At 41.5% G+C, this 25,815-nt stretch overlaps 1 protein-coding gene across 2 annotated transcripts in view; it reads left to right on the top strand.

Moving 5' to 3' along the window:
• Positions 1-256: 256 nt before the first annotated feature.
• Positions 257-25,815, top strand: part of LOC119884654 (sodium/glucose cotransporter 4-like) — a 43,049-nt gene continuing 17,490 nt past the window's right edge. Inside the window, exons 1-5 of one of the 2 annotated variants that reach the window (XM_038695027.1) lie at positions 264-455; positions 563-668; positions 20,377-20,457; positions 20,683-20,888; positions 23,459-23,594. In XM_038695027.1, coding sequence (XP_038550955.1) covers positions 360-455; positions 563-668; positions 20,377-20,457; positions 20,683-20,888; positions 23,459-23,594 — 625 coding nt within the window. In that variant the 5' untranslated portion in view covers positions 264-359. Of the gene's footprint in view, positions 456-562; positions 669-20,376; positions 20,458-20,682; positions 20,889-23,458; positions 23,595-25,815 lie in introns of both variants that reach the window. The other variant, XM_038695028.1, reaches the window with a different exon arrangement.

Here is a 25,815-nt window from a genome sequence, read left to right as displayed (position 1 = left end):
TGGATGAGCCACAGCCACTGACACCTGCTCACTGCTTGGTAGGTCAGAGACTGACTTCTGGTCTCTGTCCAGAAGAGTGCAGTCCTAGGAACAGCTAAGATACTGCGCAGAACCCTCAAACTCCCAGGCCTCTGATAGAGGACCCGAGCATGAGGATGACACATACCACCCCGCAAGGGGTGAGAGGGGGATTGTTTTTTAAATATACACACACACATATATATATATATAAATATATAAAAGTTAATATACACACAGTGTTTTTTTTTAACTTGAGTGTATGTGTATAGGCAGTGTGGGTCCTGGTGGCTCTGGGTTGGATCTTTATCCCTGTCTACATCTCTGCTGGTGTGGTGACCATGCCTGAATACCTGGCCAAACGCTTTGGAGGCCAGAGGATACGCATATACATGTCTGTTTTGTCACTCATCCTCTACATCTTCACCAAAATATCTGTAAGACACACTCTTACATTTACATTCATTCATTTGGCAGACATACAAATGAGGTATAATCTAAGATACAGTAGAAACATTTGTCTGTTTGTGTGTGTGTTACCCAGACAGATATCTTTTCGGGGGCGTTGTTCATCCAGGTGTCGTTAGGCTGGGATCTCTATGTGTCTACAGGGATACTGCTGCTTGTCACTGCTGTTTACACTGTGGCAGGTAAACACACACACACAACAGCATTTTTTTGTCTATAATAATCCATTATCATTAACATAAATAGAGAAAACTTGTCCATTTTGTTCATTCTGTCTGATTCAGACAGCTTATTTCTGTTTTACAGACCTCTCATTAGTATTTTATTAGCATGCTGTTTATTTCCACTTGCATTTTGCAAATAATGATTGTAAAAATCAAATCAATGAGCGTAAAAGTTAATCCACGACCTTGGAATTTCTGAATGCTCAGTTGTAATATAGGTAGCTTACTTGTCATCATGTGATCTTCTTAGGGCTGTACCCGAATCAGGATCTGAGTTGACTCAGAGCCAGGACTTTAGGCCAATGAATAGACTACACCTAACAGAGGTTAGGGTAGCAGAGGGGAGGTTGTACCGGGGCTGGTTCAGAAGTAGTTTCACCATACTTACTAACACTGAGAATGTCATTGTGGCAAACAGACAGGGGACACATACCAAGCGGGGGGTATGGTGGCCCTATCCCACAAAGTGTTGAGCATTTAACACTTAATTTCCTGCATTCTGGGGATCTCAGGAATTCTGTGTTGCTTTTGAATATGTTTCTACTGTAGATCAACTTTTCACATTATGAGTTAAATATTTATTAATTATAATTAATTATTAATAATATATAAGTAATAATTATAGTAAAGTATTATATTTAGTAAAAACATTAATAACATTATTTTATTATATACTGTTATTTAACAGCTTTGGCCAAAGCAAAGTACACAAAATGACAAGATAATAAAGAACGACACAACTAGATACACAGGGGTATCACCAGGCCCGCCGTCAGGAGGGTCAAAAGGTATAGATGACCTCGGCCCAAGGCCTAGGGGGGGCCCATGCAAAGATCTATGGTTGACCCTTAAATGGGATCAAGTACAACACTTTACTTACTGTCTTATAAGAATAACAAACCTTTTTAGATGTATTTACATGATAAATAAATCTATTATTATCATTACAACATATTTCTATACTATACAAGATGGCGCCGCAGACAGCCCCCTTGGGATTACGCTCCGTAGTGCTTTTTGTGTTTTTGTTAATAACGCTGTTTTCTGCCGTCCCTCTTTGGTAACTTTTACCAGAGAAGAGCTCTTAAACATTGGACTTTCTACAGCTCATACTATTCCACTGCTCTTTATTGACCCTGGAACTTTCCCGGAGTTACTAGTTGGAGGAGCGGCAGCTCTGTTTGGGATCCTTCGGAAACGGCGCAGGGGAAAACGAGCAGGCGCGCTGGTTAAACTGAGACAGCGGGGATTTCGCACTGCGCTCCCTTCAATCCACCTGGCGAACGTCCGCTCTCTGGCCAACAAAAAGGACGAACTGCTGCTCCTCAACAGAACTAACTCGGACTTCTGCAGATCTGCTGCCCTCTGTTTCACTGAATCCTGGCTCACCGAGCGCATCCCGGACAGTGCACTTCACCTCGGGGCGGCTGTGGCTCAGGAGGTTGAGCGGGTTGGCCGTTAATCGGAAGGTCGGTGGTACAATCCCTGGCTCCCGCCAGGGGCAATTCGGGGTTCAGTATCTTGCCCAAGGACAAGATAGAGTGTATGTGTATAGGCGGCTATTCCGCCAGTGTATGAGTGAGTGTGAATGTTAGTTTCCGTTGGAGCACTTAGGCTCAGTGTAGGAATGTGTGTGACTGATGTAGTGTAAAAAGCGCTTTGAGTGGTCGAAAAGACTAGAAAGGCGCTATACAAGTACGGAGCATTTGCATTTACCTCCCGGGATTTAATCTCATCCACGCAGATCGCGAAATGGAGCACACAGGAAAAACACGGGGAGGCGGACTCTGTTTCTATATAAACGAAGGTTGGTGCACAGATGTCACAGTGTTGGAAATATCATGCAGCCCTCATTTAGAGACATTATTTATAAACTGTAAACCGTTTAGTTTTCCTCGTTTGTTCTGGTCGCTGTTTACATTCCACCTCAGGCCTGTGTTAGTGAGGCGTTACTACACCTGACCGACCAGATAACTAACGTGGAGAAAAAACACCCAGACTCCCTGCTCATTGTTCTTGGGGACTTTAACCTCAGTCATGAACTTCCAAAGTCCAGACAGCATATTAAGTGTCCCACCAGGGACACTAACACACTGGACCACTGCTATACAACATTAAAGGACGCCTATCGCTCTGTTCCCCGTGCAGCCTTGGGACTCTCTGATCACTGTCTGGTTCATCTTATCCCGACACACAGGCAAAAACTGAAATCTGCTAAACCTGTTGTAAAGACTGTGAAAAGATGGACCAACGAGTCAAAGCTGGAGTTACAGGCCTGCTTTGACTGCACTGACTGGAGTGTTTTTGAAGCTGCAGCCACTGACCTGGACGAACTAACTGACACTGTGACATCTTACATCAGTTTTTGTGAGGACATGTGTGTGCCGACTAAAACCTTCCGCACATACAACAACTAAAAACCCTGGTTCACAGCGAAACTCAGGCAGCTTCGTCAGACCAAGGAGGAGGCCTTCAGAAGTGGGGACAGGTACAACCAGTGCCAGGAACACTCTGACTAAAGAGGTCAAAGCTGCAAAGAGGTGCTATGCTGAAAAGCTTATAACAGCTTTGCAGCCGACCCTGTGTCAGTGTGGAGAAGCCTACGGACACTCACAAACTACAAGAGACCATCCCCCAACACTGCTGGTACTCAACGCTTGGCAGACGAGCTGAATGGTTTCTAATGTAGGTTTGAAAAGCCCAGAGTCACACCTCTCCCCAACTCCAATGCCATCTTCAAACAGTCACCTTCCCCCTCTGACCTCTCACCTGCACTCAAGATCTGTGAAGAGGACGTGAGCCACCTCTTCCAAAGGCAGAAGATCAGAAAGGCTCCTGGACCTGACGACTGCACCTCAGGAGACCCATCTGTCAAACGCCTGAAGCTGACGACACAACGGTCATCGGCCTCATCCGGGACGGTGATGAGTCGGCCTACAGACGGGAGGTTGATCAGCTGACTCTCTGGTGCGGTCAGAACAACCTGGAGCTTAACACGCTCAAAACTGTGGAGATGATCGTGGACTTCAGGAGGAGCCCCCCCACTCTGCCCCCCATCACCATACTCAACAGCCCTGTGTCTGCTGTGGAATCCTTCAGGTTTCTGGGATCCACTATATCCCAGGACCTGAAGTGGGAGCCCAACACTGACACGATCATCAAGAAGGCCCAGCAGAGGATGTACTTCCTGTGTCAGCTCAGGAAGCTCAACCTGCCTAAGGAGCTGCTGATCCAGTTCTACACAGCCATCATCCAGTCTGTTCTCTGCACCTCCATCACTGTCTGGTTTGGATCTGCCACCAAAAAGGACAGGGACAGCCTGCCCTCCATTCAGGACTTATACATTTCCAGAGTCAGGAAACGGGCAGAAAACATCACTGCAGATCCATCTCACCCTGGACACAACCTGTTCCAGCTCCTCCCCTCTGTTAGCCAAACAGACCAAACCAAACCAACAGACTTGGGAACAGTTTCTTCCCACAAGCCATCACTCTGATGAACAGCTGATTTCTGACTCACAGTGTCAGGAACAATTCCTGTGCAATAACCCAGTAACTCTGTCTCTAATCAGCCACCTGTTTACTGGTTACCACTTACTGTTATTTATTTATTCACCATTCTCTATTTCAGTGCTGTTCATACTATGTCATATTGTATATACTGTATACCAATACACCTCCCTCAGGTCATAAGGTCATAAGTCTTATTTATTTTTTCCAGCATCCTTTGCACTATATTCCATCACACTGTGTACATGTGTACATGTATGTGTACCTGTATATCATATCCACCTTCAACATGTACATAATGAGAATAATAGTTTACTCTTGCATCCTTTGCACTCTGATCACTGCACTATTTGTCAATATGTCTATATTGTGTTGTTCATAGTGTGTATATTAGTGTTGTCTATACTGTAGTTTATGTCTGATTTTATTATTATATTATTATTTTATTATTGTATAAGTAAGCACATCGTAAGCAATGTACAATCCTGAGTCAAATTCCTCGTATGTGTACACACACCTGGCAATAAAGCTGATTCTGATTTCATCCTTGTCATCTGTCGCTTTAAGCGAACACTGAAGACTTCTCAGAGCCCAAAAAAAGAAAAGCCTAAACACATAGAGAAAACTAAATCATAGGGAGGCAATGGCCAAATTTCTGGCCAAACAAAAAGTATTAAGAAGCACCTTGTAGCCTATGACAGGCGAAGGTGAGGAGCTAAAAGTCAGGCAGACTAGCAAAGCTTTAGCTATCTTAACCTCAAGTAATGTAACACCAGAGCTGCCAACTCTCCGGCATCGAGCATGGCACTCACGCAATTGACATTTTTCACACGCTCTCACGCTACACATCAATATTCTCCCGCAGTGAAAAACAAATAAACAACTACTAATGATTCGAGGCGAGTAACTCCACCAGCTGATGTGACACCGGTGTGTCGCGCTGTGAGTTGCAGTTACGTTAACTGAGTGAAAGAGTTTTGCAAAATAACCATCTAAAATCTGAGGCACAAACTTGCTCTGGGACTGTAAGTTTATAAATTTATCCCCCTCTTCCTCTCATCCAGTAGTACAGTACCAAATGGTTCTGTGTCTGCATATGGTCTTAAGGGGCCAAACCGGCAGAGCAACAATGCAGGCTAATGCCCAGCAGACTATAGGGCAGGTATGAATTCAAAATTAGTATGAATTCTCATTAAATTATGATGTTATTCCTGAAATATTACGACATTTTTTTCAGAACATGTCAGAGAACACAGATAGACCATGTGGGAGAGATTATGAATGTACATAAAATTTTGAACATGAGCAGAAAACCTACTGAAACACAGGAGCTATTAAAGTCCAGGTGTTTCTAACTGAATTAAAATGAATTCATTTCTCACTGAGGTGAGAAAAGGTGCTAGTCATATTTAAAGAGGTTACTTCCCCAAACAGGCAAAGACAAAAGAGGAGGAAAGACTACATCATCCATGTGTGCTGACTCAGAATGGATGATCACATTAGAAAATATTTGAATACACATTTAATGTGTATTCAAATATTAATATATTAATCAGTTAAGTTCTGTGTGTGCAGCATGAAGGGACTTCAAACTTTTGTTTCATTATACAACAACCTTGTGTTGTATGATGACAAATAAACAACCTTGTAACCTTGTCAAGGTTTATCTACAGGAGAAACATATCTAAAAGCAACACAGAGTGCCTGGGAGCTTTACTGCATTATATTCCATTATATTGTCACCTGCCACCTGAATTTTGTGTTTCCATTTATATTAATAAAGATTAGTAACACCCACAAGTTCCCCTGTTACAGCCTCAAGAAAACTGACCTACAGTAAACACTAGTCAGCAGCACATCACACATCACAGCTGCAAATACAGTTAAAATACAATAAGCTATACATAACAAAGCCTCTGTTTATATTATTATCATCATTTCAGCTGACACAGCCACATACTCTATACAGTATTTTAGTTTTGCACATAATTTGATTAATGTCCTCAAGATTGAATTAGATAGATGAAGTATATTTATGCTCATAATTTGATTTTATGATTTAATGCTTAATGGTTGATTTTACTTTTCTCTAATCAGTGAAGCATTGAAGGACATTTTTCTGTCTTTGTCTTGTTTAAGTTAAAAGGAGGAATATAACTGTCACAGTCTAATTTAAAAAAAACTGTATTGACCTTTTGTGCTTTATAATCATATTGAGAAGGCTAATTGAATATGTATGTGAGCATGGCCTGGATGAGTCTACAACACTGAATTTGGACTCCATCTGTGCCACTATAAGGCTAATGGCCAAGAGCTTCACTGAAATTTCCCGCGTTTGTATTAGAACTTAGGGCGGGTGGTAGTGATGTGCGATACCACTTAATTCCTATATGATCCAATACCAAGTAATACCCAGGCTGGTATTGCAGATACCGATACCAATACTTTTAACATATTTTATTTCTAAGATAATGTCACCCCCCCTGTTTCTGTAGTCATGAGGGAAATAAAGAGTAGGCTGTAGGCTTACTAATTCCAAATAATAGCTGCATAATGACAAGACATCAAACTACTGTCATATTCTAAAAATTATAATAAAAATCTTCTGCTCAGAACTGCCGCTTCATAACATCATCCTATTATTTTGACTTAATCTCAGATGTTTAGTGAAGTTTGCAGTGTTGCCAAAGTATTTCACTGTCTTTGCACACACATCACACACAGCATCATTATTACTGTCAGGGAAAATAATTCCTTCCCAAAGAATATGGAGTCCAATAGATGTGATGAATCATTCTTTATGTAACGTGGCCACGGAGAGAACGCACGGTTACTCTCTCGAACTCAGTATTTCCTCTGCTTAAATACAGAACAAGTACAAAAAACAACAGTCAACAAATGGTAGACGAAGAAAAACAAATGGCAGAGTATTAGCATACACTCAAAAGAAAATCTTCGTGAACTGAGAAAGGAAATGCAAATGTATAAGGCATCAAAGATGTTTCTCTGTCTCTTGATTGGTCTATGTTAAAACTCTCACCTACATGCCAGCAGATGTTTATCGTAAATCAGCCTTTGATGAGAAACCAAAGCTAATTTTTCACAAGTTAGTTACAGTGAAATTCTAAAAATGAGCAACTTATAATGTAATGTAAAAGGGCTGACTTCAGAGAAGCTCTGTCACAGAGCCGTAACGCATGCATGACTTTGACAGGCGGAAGGAGAAGTAGTTCCAACCGAGTATAATTAGACCATCCTGGTGACAGTAAGATACTTAATAATAAAAATAATAATACACACACTCACTCCAAATGACTCTGTTAGACATCAATCCTTTTATATGAGTATCAATCCTAGAGCAGGAAATGTTGGTATCAGAAATATCGATACCATATTTAGTATCAATCCGCACATAGTGGATGGAGGTGGTGTTGGAGTGGGTGTCGATGAGGTGCCCAGTTGGAAAAATGTTGTCCCCCTGTCCATAATTCCTGTGTCATGTCCGGCCTGGGTATCACGTAACAAGGTTTACATTTTAACTGTTTTAATTTTGGCCAGAGCTGTTAATAACATATAATAAAATCTTATTTAACCGCTCTGGTTTTGGCTAAAGATCTTAATGTAAGATGTAAGATGTAAGAGATTCTTTCAAGATTCAACATAGAAAAAAAAAACTCCAGCTGCCTTTTTACTTTGTTTTCCTAAGCCACCTTTTGAAAGTCAGACTGTTGTTGTGGTTCAAAGGCAGCAATAACAATAACAAGGAATTACAGTATTAGTATACTATACTATAATATAGCACATAATTATAGTAAGGTACATATTAATGCATAATTTACATTGATGACACATTATCTGATTTAACGGCTCTGTGTGGGTTGAGCAGCCGAGATAAACATCATCACTTCTTGTGCGCGGTGGCTTCTGGGACGAACCATATTTGGAAATTCAACTTCCTTCACCTTTGTCTGCAGGCTGCAGCTGGATTGTGTCTGGACCATGGGGGCTGTGGCTGATAGCGGTTATTCAGTGGGCCTTTCTCATTGTGCCTCCTCGATCCTCGACTCCTCGCATCGCGTTCTACTCCCTCCCACCCGAGATGTGAGCTGGAGGAGTCAAGGAAACAGGCTTTTAATGAAATGAGATGTCCTTGCCTCGGTTCCGTCATTTTAATGTGACGTCAATCTGACCTGTTGCACGGCTATATCATCGGTCGCTGTGATCTCGGTCAGATGAGCAGATCAGCGTTCATTCATCATCAGTCCCTTTATGAAATGACACAGTAAAATGTATCTCATATAGCCCCAATAACAACTGTTATGAAATGTGCAGACTACATAATGGGCACTATCATTACAACATGAAACACAGCAGATCAGTGCTGAATGCTCTGGTTGATATTACAGCCTAATAATTTGACTTCAGCAGCTGTTTGAACTTGTTTTGTCACGATTAACAGCTAAATTGGTGTGATGCGCGGATAGGCTTGGACATTATCTGAATAGATAGATTTAGAGCCACACCTGTATGGGACTTTTACCCACCTCCACTGGTCACTATAGCTTTCCATGTGATTTCTTTATTGTGTCGTTCACGATTTAGTTTGAGGAGTGGGACAAAATAAAAAACTGCAGTAATAAACTTGACAGGACAGACAGAGAAAACTCTGCAGAGGAAACAGAATTCAACTTTTAGCCTCTGAAATGTTTAGATTCTCTGATGGAGCTCAGGATTTATCAGGAGGACGGCTGCTTTAAAAAGTTTCACTGTACAAACCTGGACTGTGTGTGAGAAGAAATGTGTAGATGTGTAGTAGAAAACAGAACATGAATTAGAAGAAGATCTTGACCCATCCTGTTGGCGTGTTGAGGGATTTAAATATTAGTTTTTGTTGCTGTGGCTCACACGTAAATGCCACAGCGTCTCTGGGGAGATTCATCCTGCCAGCCGCTATTCAGTGTTCATTTTTACGGTCCTGCTGCTTATCCACACATCACATTCAACAACATCAACATCAGTGATATCAAAGTGAAATGACATGAACAAATGCGAACAGCTCTACACAAATGGTTAGGGGTAGAAAGTTTGATCAGGCATTCGATCATTTGAAATAACTAATACAACTTATGAATACAACAGAAACACTATAGAGTCCTGTTCCGGCCATGTGTTGGTCTAGCTGCATGTCAAACCTCTTAAACGTCACAGAGGCTGAAAAGACTCCCGTGTATCCTCACTTATAACTCCTCCAGCAAGCCTCCTCGATCCTAGGAATTGAGATGTCCTTCAAGATGGCTTGAGGCTTGAGGCTCAAGGATCGAGGATAGAGGAGGCACAAATTTGGGAAATGAGAAAGGCCCACAATCCAACTGACTGAGTGTGTGTGCGTGCGTTGGTTTCACCTGTATATAAGCACATTTTATCTGAATACGCACTTACTCTGTAAGGACATACCGTACTTGTAAGGGGACAGAGTGTTTGCTGTCAGGGCCCCGAGGCTCTGGAACAGCCTGCCCGAGGAAATCAGGTCAGCTGAGTCAGTGAACTCTTTTAAGTCCCTTCTTAAAACATACTTTTATAGGAGAGCATTTCCTGATTTTATTTGACTTTATTTTATCCCTTTTATTTTATTGTATTTTACTAATTTTATATTTATCTTAAACGTGTATTTTAGTCTTTTATTGCTTTTATCTTGTATTGTTTTTGTATTATTGTCTCTTTATTGTCTTTACACTTGTTAAAGCACTTTGTAACTTGTTTTTGAAAAGTCCTCTCAAGTCCTTACAAGACAATCAACATGCATTTAGGTCACTCGCGCCTTTTCTCCGTATGTTCCTATAAACCGGTTATACTGGAATTCAAAATTATTCCAGTGTGTGCTTTTTTAAAAAATGTATTTATTTTATTTAAAAGGGACAGCGTACAATAAAACATAAACGTTACCATTTTATGCACTGTATCAGATTATAGCTTCAAGCTAATTCGCATCTGCAGTCCCTTGGCAGGTCATTGTTAATAACAATACAATTATAAATACATTTGCTAAGGCTGACTAGTTCATTAGAATGCCAAGATCACAACATCGCCAAACAGCATCCCAGTCATATCGCGACGTCCACCAAAACAATCGCAACACGACCCTGGGCTCGCTCAGCCCCAGCACAAATCAACAGCACACAAAGTTACACAAACACACAAGGTTACATAGAAAAAGACACAAGATGTGCAATGTGAACTACTCACAATGAAACATAAAAACATTTACCAGTCAATTAAATTAAAAGCAGGTCAAAAATCTCTGATAAAATATCTGGATCAGTGATTGCTGAGTAGCTTTTAACTGCCATTTCAACTTTGCTTTAAACATCCTGATGGAGTTGCTGCTCCTCACATCATCAGGCAGGGTGTTCCACTGGTTTGTGGCTTTTACAGAAAAAGCAGACTGGCCAGATGTAGTACGATGGAATGGTATGCCACAGTCTCGAATAGAGGAGATTCTGAAGGACCTAATTGATTTCACTGAGCGAGTAAACACAAAATCACAAAGTGGAGGATGAGCCAAGCCATTTAAAGTTTTATATACTAAGCACAAATTAGAAAATATTATAAAATGATCAAAACTAAACAAATAATATTTCTGAAGTATTCTACAATGAGGATAGTGTTTAATTTTTTTTATCCAAAATTTCGTTTATACAAAGACTCCAGAGGTTTAATAGTTGTTTCACCAGCCTGCCCCCAACACATAATAACATAATAAGACGTGTGAAATGATAGACAGTTTCTAATATATCTAAATGTAACTAAATTTTTCTTAATGGTTTTATCCATATTTTTAACATGTTTCTTAAAATTCAAATTTGGATCCAAGTTCACACCAAGATATTTCAAATCAGTGACTATATCAATCCTTTCATCATTAACAAAAATATCAGTGGGAGTAGGTTGTGCCAAGAAATTAGAAAAAAAAGATACCTTTTGTCTTATTTACATTTAAACTAAGACATGATTGATCAAGCCACTGTGAGATCTTTTTCAATGCACTTGTTCAGCTGTTTTTGCATGTGTCATCTGCATACATTTGCAGGTCTACATCCTGACACTGTTCAGCAAGGTCATTAATATATAAACTGAACAATAACTGACGTAAAACTGACCCTTGTGGAACACCCGTTGTGCACTTCATGTAAGTGGACAGAGCATCACAAAGATTAACACATTGCATCCTGTTAGATAAATATGAAGACATCCGTGCCAGTGCTGATGAAAAATTTAATTTGGAGAGCTTTGATATTAACACGTCATGATCAACTGTATCAAATGCTTTACTTAGGTCTAAAAATACAGAACCAACTACTGCTCCTTTGTCGTGCCTTGATTTAATTTGCTCTATCAAGTGCAAGGTAGCAGTTTCTGTTGACTGCATACAATGTAGACCAAACTTGCTTGTATTTAGAAACGATGTTTGTTGCTCAATTGCAACTTTGCAATTTTGGAAAGTACTGGCAGTATGCCTATAGGTCTATAGTTCCTGGCATCATGGCGGTCTTCAGATTTAAAAACAGGTGTAACAATGTCACATTTCCAGTCATCATGAAAGACACTATGTCTGAAAGATAAGTTTATCAAATGGGTGATAGGGGGAGTTAAAATATCTTTGCAAGATTTAACAAACACGGTATCGCATTGGGAAGCATCCTGTAAACTTCAGGTCCTTCTTAGTGATATTATTGATGTTTTCCCAGATCAATTTACTATTGCCTCTTGCCTCATTCAAAATATTGACATAAAAATTAGATTTAGCTAATCTTAGCTCTTGGATAACGTTGTTTCTTAGTCCTTTATAGACCAACATATTAGTGCCTTCCTAAGCGCAGTATCTCTCTTTTTCATTAAACAATGCTAAATTATTACGTTTTACATTTTTTGTGGACTCTCACATTAAATCTTTCCCTCACTAAATTGATTTGTTGATTGAAAGTTTTACAGCCCATATTCAGATCATCAGATGAAAATATTTAATCCCAGTTCAAGGTGTTAATTTCACTAACGAACTTGCGTAGATCTGGGTATGCATTGAAAAATCTTTGTCTTACTTGCCTTATTTCTAAATCCATTTTTAGTCAACTTTCTGGCACAAAGGGTTAAGTTAGGCTCAGGCAACCCAGTTATTAAATTATAGCTTTTAATTATTCGTTCAGGTTTGTTAGTAAATATCAGATCAATTTGTGTACTGGAATATTTTGCAATAGTAATTGGGCCTTTATTTTATTGTTCAGGGTGAAATTTCTCTGTGATCATCTTCAATTTCCTCCTTTTAAATTTATCTTCCCAATTAACATTAAAATCGCCCAACAATAAAAATTCTTTGTCGGGATTACACTCGTTCAATACTCCTTTGAGTTGATCAAAGTTTCATCTGCAGAAGGGGGCCTATACGCACCAATAATGCTAAAAGACATTTGTTGGGACTAGATTATTTTTAACCCAACATATTCTAGTGTGTTACCCGCATTGTATACCACACGTTCACATTTAATGTCGTCTTTCACATAAAAAAGAACCCCTCCTCCTCTACCATCAGCTCTGTCTCGTCTAAAACATTGGTATCCAGGGACCGTAAATACACTCATGGGAGTTGTTTGTTTCAACCAAGTTTCAGTAAGACAAAGAAAGTCAAGATTTGAGTCGGAGAGAAGATGATTTAATTTGATCACTTTTAGCCTTGATGCTTCGGATGTTTAAATGTCCTCCAAATAATCCCCTTCGGTTTCAGATCCCATAAGACTTTGGCATGATTAACAGTTTGAAAAGTTTTGAATAATCTCTGCCTCCTCGCTGCAGGATTGTAGTGGCTTCAGTAGAATATTTTGTAGGTGGAACAAAGAACCCGTAAAAGTTTACATGATTTGGCAGCAACAGATCATCAATTACATCATGCCTGGTGTTAATGAAGAAGCTCGAATCAGAAGGTTCACGATTTGGCCAACTCACCACCGGTACCGGAGGAATTCCACGAACACACAGTCGTAATTCAGTACCGGCGGCGGCACTCTGCAGCATTCCAGGAGTCACTGGGCCAGGATTTAATTGAACATCTCCGGAGAGCAGGAGCTACGTGAGAAGTAGACCCACTGTTCTCCAAAACAAAGTGACAGATATCTGATCTGCCAGATGGGTGTACTCTGGTATCTTAGCTTGCCCATGTCACAGGACAGAGGAATATATGCAAAATGTCCCAGTAGATTATAATGGAAACTAGCGGTTGCAGCAACAACCGGCCATAAACCAGTATTTCTTCCGAGTCCATTCACCTGGAGCGCTGCTGTTGTTTGCCATCAGCTGTACTGTATAATCTCCTGCTACAGATAGTTTGCGGTATTACAGCTCCATAGACATTTCGTTGTGTTTTTGCACTGAATGAGTGCCATTCATTGGCTGAACACATCAGTCAGACTCAGGGCCATTAAATAAGAGAGTTACAACACTCTTTGATCTCACCGCTGAGCGGTCACATGGTTCATGTAGCTCTCCATAGTTCCAAACAACTCAGCGCTGTCAACCAGTTTGAATGGGACACCAGAAGCAGCTATATTTACTGCAATTATCTTCCTGATTTCTTATTTTTTGCATGTTTGTCACACTGAAATGTTTCAGATCATCAAGATAACACAAGTAAACACAAAGTCACAAAGTCAAAAAAATCACTTAAATAGGACCTGCCTGACAAAGTGAAGTAGACCAAAAAATCCTCAAAAGCTAGACATCATGCTGCGTTCCCTTAACCCCTTAACGCCTGAATTTTTTTATGATCAAAAAATAAAAAATATTATTTGTGTTTTCATTTGCTTTCAAGCTGATGTTAAATTAAGTGAAGATTGTTAATTTGTCTTTAGAACATAGAAAAGATATAAATTCAGGAATGTGTAGGTATGATGCAAATTAGCGACAACAGGCATAAATGAGAAACCAGGGCTTGCAAAAGGTTCCTAGGTTCGTATCAAATATGCACCAACAGGCATTGGGGGAATCCATGTGCTATTTTGGCTTGCAATCTGCAAGGAAGAGGTATGATGTGAATTCGCAACAATCTGCGTCAAGGGGTTAATAATAAAAACCTTAATTTAAAAACTGCATTTTGAGTTTACTTGTGTTATCTTTGTCTAATATTTCAATTTGTTTGATGATCTGAAACATTTCAGTGTGACAAACATGCAAAAAAGAAATCAGGAAGGGGGCAAACACTTTTTCACTCCACTGTAAGCTTTCAATGGTTGTCATTACACCTAAATCACATTTAAACAATTATGTTCTTGTGATCAGTAGAGGTCAACCCCAGAAGATGTGTGAAAACACTGTGGAGCAAAAATGAAGTTAATGCTATCATGAAAAATACATTTCAAAGGGACGCCTTGCAGAAGTGGAGTGTGAGCAGTGTAAACTTGCAGAGGACCCTGTTTTGAGAGATATAACTGTTTGAAACATGAGAGATTTTGTAAGGAACAGAGGCCTGAAGAAGAGTCTCAAAGAAGTTTACAGAAACAGGTTTGATTTTTCAGGGAGTTTAAGAGATTAGTCTTATGGAGACTAGTTAGTTGTAGTAATTTAGAGTACAGTTGGCTTCCATTTGCACCAGTTTACAAAACTAATATTGTACAATATAACTAATACGGTATAAGACATAATTGTTTTGCCCATTTTGCACTGTGCTTTATATTGTATATATTATTTTGCGCTTTTATTTTTTTATAGTTTTTTTTAATAAAGACTGAAAATGTTTTTTTTAATTATAATAAATGTATTTTTCATGAAAAGCATCAAGCATGCGGTTTCATTTCCTCCCCTTTCCTTCTCCTATGGAGTTCTTTTTCTTACAAAAAGTCATAACCAAGGGTCTTGCTTATGGAATTCCGAAAGTGCCAGAAGAATCAATAAATGAATAAAAGAATAAATAACTAAATGCGGAAATATATTCAAGAAAGAATGAATGAATAAAAAAATAAAAAAATAAATGCAGAAATATAAGAAAGAATGAATGAATGACTGAAAGAATAAATAAATGCTGGACTATATGCAAGAAAGATTGAATTAATAAAATAATTAATAAATAAATGCAGAAATATAAGAAAGAAAGAATGAATGAATAAAATAATAAATAAATAAATGCAGAAATATAAGAAAGAATGAATGAATAAAAGAATAAATAAATAAATGTGGAAATATCAGAAAGAAAGAATAAATTAATTAAAGACTAAATACATACATTTGTTTTTGCCTCTTCCTCACAAAACCTGTTGTCATTGCCATTCCCTTAAGAGACTTATTGTCATTGCCTTTCCTTTGGGGCGGCTGTGACTCAGAAGGTAGAGAGGGTTGCCCGTTAAGGTCGGCGGTTCAATCCCCAGCTCCTCCAGGCTGCATGTCGAAGTGTCCTTGGGCAAGATAATGAACCCCGAATTGCCCCTGGCGGCTGCTCCACCAGTGTATGAATGTGTGTGAATGGTGAATGCAGATGTAGTGTAAAAGTGCTTTGAGTGGTCGAAAAGACTAGAAAGGCGCTATACAAATACAGAGCATTTACATTACATTTGCATTTGCGAGCCCAACCTGTCAATCAATGTGTTTTGGCCTGCCCACTAAGTCCAACTAATCAATCATAGAAGTGTTCAAGGCAGCCTCCCTCTGCTAATTCCAGTCACGGAACTTGGCCACCACCCTGTTGTGCCTTTAGGAGATTTTTCATGCAAATACCTGACAGATGATGTCTTACTATGCAGTTAATTGTACTAAGAGATCTTCCAAGAAGCATATGCTCCAGTTGGTAAGTGAATACAAGGCTTACCTTCATACAGAGGAAGCCTGTTGCAAAAAACCTTGGTGTTTGGTTTGATAGTAATTTAAATTTTGAGGAGCACCCACAAAGCTTGTTCAATCATGTTTTTATCAATTTAGAAATATAGCAAAAATTCGATCTATGTAAACTTTTAAGGACACCGGGACCATTTTACACACCTTCATCTCATCACGCCGGATTATTGCAACAGCCTTTTCACCTGTTTAACCCAAAAATCTATTGATCGACTCCAGACTGTCCAGAACTCAGCTGCCAGGCTTTTAACCAGAACAAAGAAATATGACCACATTACCCCTGTTTTAGCTTCATTACACTGGCTCCCAGTATGTTTTAGAATTGACTTTAAAATTTTATTGACCACTTTTAAAGCTCTTCATGGCCTCTCGCCTTGTTATATTTCTGAACTTTTAGTCCCATACAAACCAGCACGAGGCTCTGGAACAGCCTGCCCGAGGAAATCAGGTCAGCTGAGTCACTGAGCTCTTTTAAGTCCCTTCTTAAAACATACTTTGATAGGAGAGTCTTGTAGATGTACTTGGGGCCCAACAGAATCTATTACTTTCAGTAAAAACTTTGTAGGTATTACATCAAGTGGGCTGGAGGACACTCTCATTTGTGATACTGTTTTTAAAAGCTCAGACAAGTCAATGGGATAAAACTGGTTAAAACTCTCTTGTTGCTGGTGAGGAACCTCTGAGTAAGAGGCCGCAGGGGTAATAGAGGCTCTGATTGACACCACCTTATTGGTAAAATAAGATAAAAACTATTCACAGCCATCATTACTTCCAGCTGAGGCACAAGGAGGGGTTGGGTTTACCAGCTGATCCACAGTCTTAAACAGAAACCTGGGATTGTGTTTATGTGTAGTAATGAGTTCAGAAAAATAGTGTGTTCTCGCATCCTTAACCATGTTATTGTAGTTAATTAATAAATCCTTCAGACTTTTCCTTCAGACACACAGAGCTTGGTGAGGCAGCATGAGTAACAGGCGAATCGCAGCTAAAAACAATACATCTGTGGTCAGATACGGTCATGTCCACCAATTCCACAGAGGAGACGCTGACACCCAGTCAAGTCCAGTGTATGACCACGGTTATGGGTTTGCCCATATTGTTTGAAGTTAAAAGAAGTGGCCATATTTAAAAAGTCAGTTGCATTAACATTGGTGGGGTCATCAACATGAATATTAAAATCGCCACAAAGAACAATTCTGTCATAATTTAAAACCAGAGTAGATAAAAATCCTCCAGGCGGTTTAGGGGGGCGATAAATTATAACAAATATGATAGGTTGCAGCCCTCCAACTTTAAGAGTGAGAACTTCCAAGGAGTTAAATTCATCACAGCGTACTTGATGACATTTTAAATATTTCCTATACACGCTCACTAGCCCACCACCACGACCACTGACCCTTGGTTGACTAAAACAATCATATTGAGGCGGACACAGTTCAGCTAGCTGGCTATAGTCATTCATCTGCAACCAGGATTCAGTTAAAAACATAAAATCTAGATTTGCAGACAAGATAAAATCATTTAAGATAAAAGTCTTACTTGACTGTCTCTCACATTGAAGAGAGCCATTTTAAAAGTGTTTGTTCTAGGTGCTGGAGTTGGTGCAGTTGTTCTAATCCTTAAGAGATTACTATGATTGCTGTGTGGGATGTGCACATTTCAGTTTACTGGTCTATGCGTGATGATGACAGGAATAGAAGTCTTTGGAACAACGCTGGGAGCAGATGGCTTTACATGCCAGCAGGTGGAGACAGTTGTTTGTGGCAGTGAGGCAGAGATCTGTTCAGTGAGCGGTGTGTCCAGGTGTGCTGCATGAATTGCATGCAATTTCATGCATTATCTCTATACACTAATCTTCTAATATAGCCAGTTAGTAAACGTCAACTTAAATGTTTAAAGGCTTTGCCTGAATCGAGTTATGGGGCGGCTGTGGCTCAGGAGGTAGAGCGGGTTGGCCGTTAATCGGAAGGTCGGTGGTTCAATCCCAGGCTCCCCCTGGTTGCGTGTCGAAGTGTCCTTGGGCAAGATACTGAACCCCGATTTGCCCCTGGCGGCTATTCCATGAGTGTGAATGCTAGTTTCTGTTTGAGCGTCTGTCTTAAAAAGAGACATTCTTTGCCAGAAAATATTAAAATTATCCACATAACACACGGTGAGCCCTGCAGGCGGACTGGAGCCAGTCGTGGAGGCCAAGGAGTCTACTGAAGTGGCTGCAACCAACTGAATGGGACCAGAGATAAAAACACACTGCTTTAAAAAGACGGTTAAAATCTGATTTTGTCAGCTCAGACTGCTGAAGAGCTGTGTCATTTGTTTCGACATGGACTATCACTCTTGTGATGGAGGACGGGAGCGATGGCATTAGGTCCTGGAGTTTTTTTTAAATGTCAGCCGTGGTGGCACCGGGGAAGCAGTGAGTGGTAGCGTTAAAGAAACGGATGTTTCTGGTTATGGAGTCACCAATTATTAGTGTGGTTGGGGAGAAAAGGGGACGAGGAGATGCCGGTTGTGGGGTTCCAGAGCAGGACTGAGCAGAATCTGCTTCAACACTGCGTGCGGACTGAGGATGGAGTGTGTGAGCTGCCGAGTGTTGTGTTGGAGTAGCAGTAACATACCTGAGAGAAGGGCTACCTGACGGTGCAGGGTAGAGACGGCCTCCGGAGCGTCTGAGCACAGCCTCCTTCAGGATCCTACGTCGGGAAGCGAAGGTTTTTGACCAGGATGAAGGCCGCCGATCAGGCCCAGCGGCAGACCAGCGGCCCAGTGTGGGAGTTGTAGCCGGTGAAGGAGATGCAACAATGTCGGCAGGCACTGTCCGCCGAAAGAGATCCGTATCAGGGAGACTTGAAGCCACAGGTGCATCCGCTGGATGGACCAGAGTGTCGTCAGACAAGGCTGCATAGCGGTTGGAGAGGCCGATGTGCGGAGGAGAGGCAGCCCCATCCAAGCCTTAAGTTAAAAACTTAAGTTAAATAAAAAGGATATAAAAAATGTAATGAAAAAGAGTGGATTAAAACTGGACCGTGTGTTATGTGGATAATTTTAATATTTTCTGGCAAAGAATGTCTCTTTTTAAGACAGACGGACTTCACCCAAACAAACGGGGAATGTCAGAAATGTTAGCTGCTCACATACAGCATGTGGTGCGGTCCACACATGACTTACGTGAATGACTAATCATTACTTGTATAGCGCCTTTCTAGTCTTTTCGACCACTCAAAGCGCTTTTACACTACATCTGCATTCACCAGTCACACACATTCATACACTGAGCCTAAGTGCTCAAACGGAAACTAACATTCACACTCACTCATACACTGGCGGAATAGCCGCCAGGCAATTCGGGGTTCAGTATCTTGCCCAAGGACACTTCGACACGCAACCAGGGGGAGCCAGGGATTGAACCGCCGACCTTCCGATTAACGGCCAACCCGCTCTACCTCCTGAGCCACAGCCGCCCCATAAAGAAAAATAATAAAACAAAGAGTTAATCATGCCCACTTAAAGATTAAGCCCCACCCATTCTGAGCACAGAAAATTTAATTTGTTTAACAGATACAGATAGAGATCTTGCTCACCCCTGCAAATTATACACTGCAGATAAGTCATGTATTGAAATTCCAATCAAAATATAGACACTTCTGTGGTAAACAAGACTAGTGCCACCGGTGGAAAGGGTTCCTGACAACGGCCTTAAGGCCCTTTCAGAAAGGAGGAGATATCTCATGCTGTTTTGACTGTTTTGACTTTGACTGCAGCATGCACAGGCGCACCAACAAACTGCCCTGCCCTGTCACAAGTCACTGAAGATAATAGCGCTGTTGTCGTGGTCTGTCTTCAAAGCCCTTTATAGATGTAAACTGACAAAAATTTGGAGTTTAGAATTTAAAGTTAACTTGCATTTCCAAGTTAAACTAACTTGAAATGTCTTATATTTAGTTATCTGAACTTAAAATGTGAGTTGAAAGGGTAGAGAATTGTATGTTTGTTTGACAAGAGAAAGCAAATTTCCGTGAATGGACAATGTAATACAGATAGTAGTTTTAACTCACAGTATTAAGTTCAAACAATAAATTGTCTAACGTAACATCATGCGTTGAAACAAAGCTTTTCTTAAAGTTAAGTTTACTCACATTTTTAAGGCAGCAATTGAACTTAAGTTTTTAAGTTGAACCACCTAGATAATTTTACAGTGTATGAAAGTCTGTGTGTGTGTGTGATTGTCGTAATACTCACACACAATATGCACAACAATATAAATGTATGTGTTTGTGTGTCTGTTTGTGTAGGTGGTTTAGCAGCAGTGATCTACACTGATGCATTTCAGACTTTCATCATGGTCGGGGGAGCCTTTGCACTAATGTTCATAGGTAGGATGCACACCACCCTATTGAAGGATTTTCAGTCCTCTGTGTGGACTTTTAGTTAGAAATTAAAACTACAAATTGGCCTATGATTACCGATATTTAATAATAATAGATACTGTTGAATAAACATTTTCATATCAAATATCTCACAGAAAATAACTATTAATTGATTCTGCCCATTTTCCTGTGTCACAGTAAAGTGTGTTTGTCTGTTTGTACATTTTCCAGCATTCTCCAAAGTTGGCTGGTATGAGGGCCTTGTGGACCGCTATATGTCAGCTGTTCCCTTGGTGACAGTCCCTAACACCACCTGCCACCTACCTCGTAATGACGCCTTCCACTTGTTTAGAGACCCCTTGTCTAGGGATTTACCGTGGCCCGGCCTGGTGTTTGGGCTCACTGTCCTGGCCACATGGGTCTGGTGCACAGATCAGGTGACCTACACTAATACATGCTCTGTATTTGTATAGTGCCTTTCTAATCTTCCGACCACCCAAAGTGCTCAAACAGAAACTAACATTCACACACATTCATACACTGGTGGAACAGCTATCAAGGACAATTCAGGATTAAGTATCTTGCCCATGGACACTTGGGCAACGCCATGCAGACTGGAGGAGCAGACAGCCGCCCCTACATGTGGACTACATGGGGACAGAGAGGCAGGCAATACACAGAGGAAACCACTGCCACCACAACAGGCCCCCCCCCCTCAACGGACGCCTCCAGGCGGACCTCCTGTCTTGTCAAGATGGGTCCGTTAGGAGGGATTTGTCGAGTATCTGGCTGGCGGGGATCCAGGATCGCTCCTCCGGGCCATAACCGGCCCAGTCCACCAGGTACCAGAAGCCCCGACCTCTACGTCGCACGTCCAGGAGGTGACGGGATTAAGGAAGGCATAGCACACATGAACGGAGACTTACCAGTGGCAGCACTGACCTGGGAGTTGTGTGCGTACTCTATCCAGGGGATGTGGGAGCTCCAAGAGGAGGGTCTACGGTAGGCCACACACCTGAGTGCCGCCCCCAGGTCCTGGTTGGCCAGCTCGGTCTGCCCGTTGGTCTGGGATTGATAACCGGAGGAGAGACTGGCAGTGGTACCGAAGGTGCGGCAGAATGCTTTCCAGACCTGAGATGTGAACTGGGGTCCCTGGTCAGAAACAATGTCAAAAGGGATTCCATGGAGGCGAAAGACATGATTGATGATTGATGATCAGTTTACAGAGGGAAACTGCCCATCTGCAGTTTGGGGGCAGTTTTGGCAAGGGGATGAAGTGGGCAGATTTAGAAAAGCGGTCAATGATGGTAAGGATGACTGTCTGAGCAGGGGAGTCCAGGGTGATATGGGACCAGGGACAACTGGGCACTGGAAGCGGGCGGAGCAGACCAGCGGGCGGTTTATAGGAAGATTTGGTGTGGGCGCACATCTCGCAGGCCGCCATGAAGGCCCGACAGTCCTTGTCCATAAAGGGCCACCAGAACCGTTGGCGCAGCAGGAAGAGGGTGCGAGACATCCCGGGGTGTCAGCTGAACCTGGAGGCGTGCACCCATTAGAGGACCTGGTTGCGGACACTTGATGGGACATAGAGGCGGTTCTGGGGAACAGTGCTAGGGTCAGGGTTGGTGGGCTGGGCTCAGCGAATGACTGTATACTGTACCAATACGCCGTTGCAAGTTCCCAGAACGCTGAGACTCCTGAGGGGAAAGTGCGGAAGCGATGAGAAACGGGGCGACGTCAGCCGACAGAGAGCATGGTAGAGAATGAGACGGAGACAAAGGTTTCACGTTGCAGGGGTCGGGGAACGCGCACCAAGCGCTGCACCTCTTCAGTCAGGGAACAAAGCGTGTCCGACACAGATCGGATAAGCGTACTGGCCGAGCAATGCTCCCTGAGAGGCGACAGCATGATAAATGCTTATTATTAGGGAAAAGGGGCTGAGGGAGTGCTGTTGAGGGAGAGGTGGACGCAGGCCCAGAGGACCAAAGAACAGGTGGAGCAGAGGAGATTGGGCAGGAGTTGATTGCTGGCAGGTGTAGAAGGCAGAGGAGGTGACTGATGAGGTGTAGGTGTGGACTGTCACCTTGGCTCAGGAGCAGAGAGAGAGGGACAGCCCACGCAGCCAGGGGGGTGCTGAGCCAGTTGATTAGTTAGAAGTTAAAAGTTAGCATTTTGGTTTAGTTTCTGTGGGGATGTCATTCTAGATTAATTCGATCCAACTGTGATCTTTGTGCACAATTAGCGACGCAAGATTAAGCCCTGTATCTTTTGTTTGACATTCAGTGTAAGTAGCCTGTTAGTAGCTGATACAGCTAAACGGCTTAGTAATAATTAAATCCCCAATCCCCGCCCAACAAATCATTTTACCAATACTTTAATCTTCAGTAGTTCTGTACCACATTAAAGTAAAAAATATATTCTGCTGATTATAGAAGTACAAAAGTCTGCAATGCAATAATGATAATAATAAAATGATATTGCTTACAATCACTGACTAGTTTTACATTAGGGGTAGGGTTGGGATTACATTTACATTTACTCATTTGGCAGACGCTTTTATCCAAAGCGACTTACATTTGAGGAACAACATACAAGCATCAACAGAGCATCAACTACAGATCTACAACTGACAATACATACTAGTAAGAGCAGCAATAAATACTAGTAAGAGCTCACAGTACATATCACATCAATGGGGTAGATACCTAGGGAAGGAAGTAAGAGTGCAATCAAAACAAAAAGTGCAATCTATACAAGATCATTGTAGGGGATAGAAGAAGAAGAGCACAGGAAGTGCATGTTAGAGGTTAGGAGTTAGAGGTGTTATAAGAGGAAGTGTTCTCGGAAGAGATGAGTTTTCAAGGGCTTCTTGAAGTTAGAGAGGGTCTTGAAAACTCATCTCTTAGGTATTAAATTGTGATGGTTAGGGGTAGGGTCTAAGTAATGCATTTGGTCAGTGACAAAAATGTGTGTGTGTGTGTGTGTGTGTGTGTGTGTGTGTGTGCAGGTTATAGTCCAGAGGTCTCTGTCAGCCAAGTCTTTGTCTCATGCCAAAGCAGGCAGTGTGTTGGGAGGCTACCTCAAACTGCTGCCCATGTTCTTCATTGTCATGCCAGGCATGATCAGCCGAGCACTATTCCCAGGTCAGTCTGTCTTCCTTTGTCTGTTGGATTATCATGTCAAATGTTGAAAGGTTGTGCATATTTGATCATTACCCTTACACCAGCCAAAAGATTTTCATTTACCAAAATATACTGAAGCAGTTCTCAGGAGCATGACCACACCTCAATCATGCCAATCCCAGCATGTGTCCTATTGTTATTATTGTTATTATAATCATTATCTTTACAATTGTTATCATTAACACTACTATAAATATCTGTACCATTTTTCATTTAGTCTGTACCTCTGTGTGTATATTGTGTAGGCTGCCTCCCTCCCCTCTCTCTCCTTCCATCCCTCTCTATTTTTTTTGTTCCTCTCCTGCCCTCTCTCTCTCTCTCTCTCCCTCTCTCTCCTTCACCCCAACCGGTCGAGGCCGATGGCCGCCCACCCTGAGCCATGGTTCTGCTCGAGGTTTCTGCCTCTTAAAAGGAAGTTTTTCCTTGCCTCTGTCTCCTAGTGCTGCTCTTGGTGGGAACTGTTGGGCTTCTGTAAATAGCATCATAAAGTATGGTCTAGACCTGCTCTTTTATGAAAAGCACTGTGATGGCGCACTCCCAGCAGTCCACTTCCAGCAACCACAGCAGCCTGCTTCAGTCGGTGCTTTAGGCACCAGGGTACCAGCACCCCCTGCAGCCCATCTCCAGGCTGGCACTGGGATGTCAGAATCTTCAGCATCTTCAGCACACTAATCTTTACTAGTCCAAGCAACTCATGTCAGTTTGAACCTTCTGCACTAGGATGCTGGCTCTCAGCTTTCCTCCACAGCCTTGCAGCAGCAAGTTCTTTCCGGATTAACTCCAGTCTTACCTCTCAACTCATTCCAGCCAACATCCCCCTCGTCCACAGCTAATCCTCCCATTTGTCTTTCGAACTCTTTCACCTCAAAGGGAGAACATCCACCCATTCCAGAGAGCTTACTCCCACAGAGTTTGTATATGCTTTCTCTCCATTCACAACTTCCCACCTGCTGGCAGGTAATGAACAATTATATGGACATCATTCTGAATATGGATTCAGTGGTTTCTACCGAAACAACATCCTTCGTTGCCTTCAAAAGCCACAGCCCGTCTTCAGCAGTTCGATGAGGATACTCTGGCATATTTGACTTGGCATATGAAATGTGTTAGATTCTTCATTATAGCTAATTATCCGCTATACATTTAATCTTCAGTAGTTCTGTTCAAGCACTTATCATTCTTTTAGCAACTCTCACTTAATCTCACAGTTGTTTTCACACTATTCAGTTTTGCTAGCTATCGTACTTTAGCTTAGTATCTAGCGATGGCTTCATTCTCTCCCTCTCATTCTCCTGTTTTCTGTTGCTCTGTTTCTCAAATGTTTAGTTATTCTCTCTGCCTCTTTCTCTTTTGTGATAATGGTTCATGTAACATTTGTTGTTAGTCATTAGCCAGCTGCCAATAGACAGTGCGGACCAAGTAGCTTCTGTTGGCTGAGTGACTGTCTGAAAGAGGAATAGCCCTAAGCATAAGCCCACGCTTCACCACCGACATAGCCTCTTAATAAAGACAGATTGTATGAACAATCTGTCTTCATTAACAGGTTATCCTTTAAAGTAGCTGTAATTACATCTCTTCTTAAAAAGCAGAGCTCCTCGTTGCACAGCAGGGTTACTTGTGGTTCCTAGAGTCTCCAAAAGTAGACTAGGAGCCAGAGCATTCAGCTATCAAGCTCCTCTCCTGTGGAACCAGGTTCCAGTTTGGGTTCAGGAGGCAGACACCATCTCTACATTTAAGAGTAGGCTTAAGACTTTCCTCTTTGATAAAGCTTATAGTTTTCTGTCTGTACCGCTACCGCCAATATTTTTATTGTTGTATTTCTGTGTGGATCTTTTGTTGGTCTGCCCCTCCCCTCTCTCCTACCCTAATACCCCTAATTGTCAGTTTCAAGTCATCACCAGCATAGCACACTCAACCCTCTCCTCCCTGTCGTCAGCTATATGCTCATTTCGGGTGACTATAACAGTGCACACCATCAAAGAATATGAACCTAGGAACCTTTTGCAAGCTCTGGTTTCTCATTTATGCCTGTTGTCACTAATTTGCATCATACCTACACATACCTGAATTTATATCTTTTCTATGTTCTGAAGACAAATTAATAATCTTCACTTAATTTAACATCAGCTTGAAAGCAAATGAAAACACAAATAATTTTTTTTATTTTTTGATCATAAAAAAA

The sequence above is a fragment of the Micropterus salmoides genome, unplaced genomic scaffold, assembly GCF_014851395.1.
Source record: "Micropterus salmoides isolate LMB-PRFRI ecotype aquatic unplaced genomic scaffold, ASM1485139v1 Ms_hic_scaffold_361, whole genome shotgun sequence".
In the NCBI taxonomy this organism is placed as follows: domain Eukaryota; kingdom Metazoa; phylum Chordata; class Actinopteri; order Centrarchiformes; family Centrarchidae; genus Micropterus; species Micropterus salmoides.
This window is presented reverse-complemented; position numbering and strand designations above follow the sequence as displayed.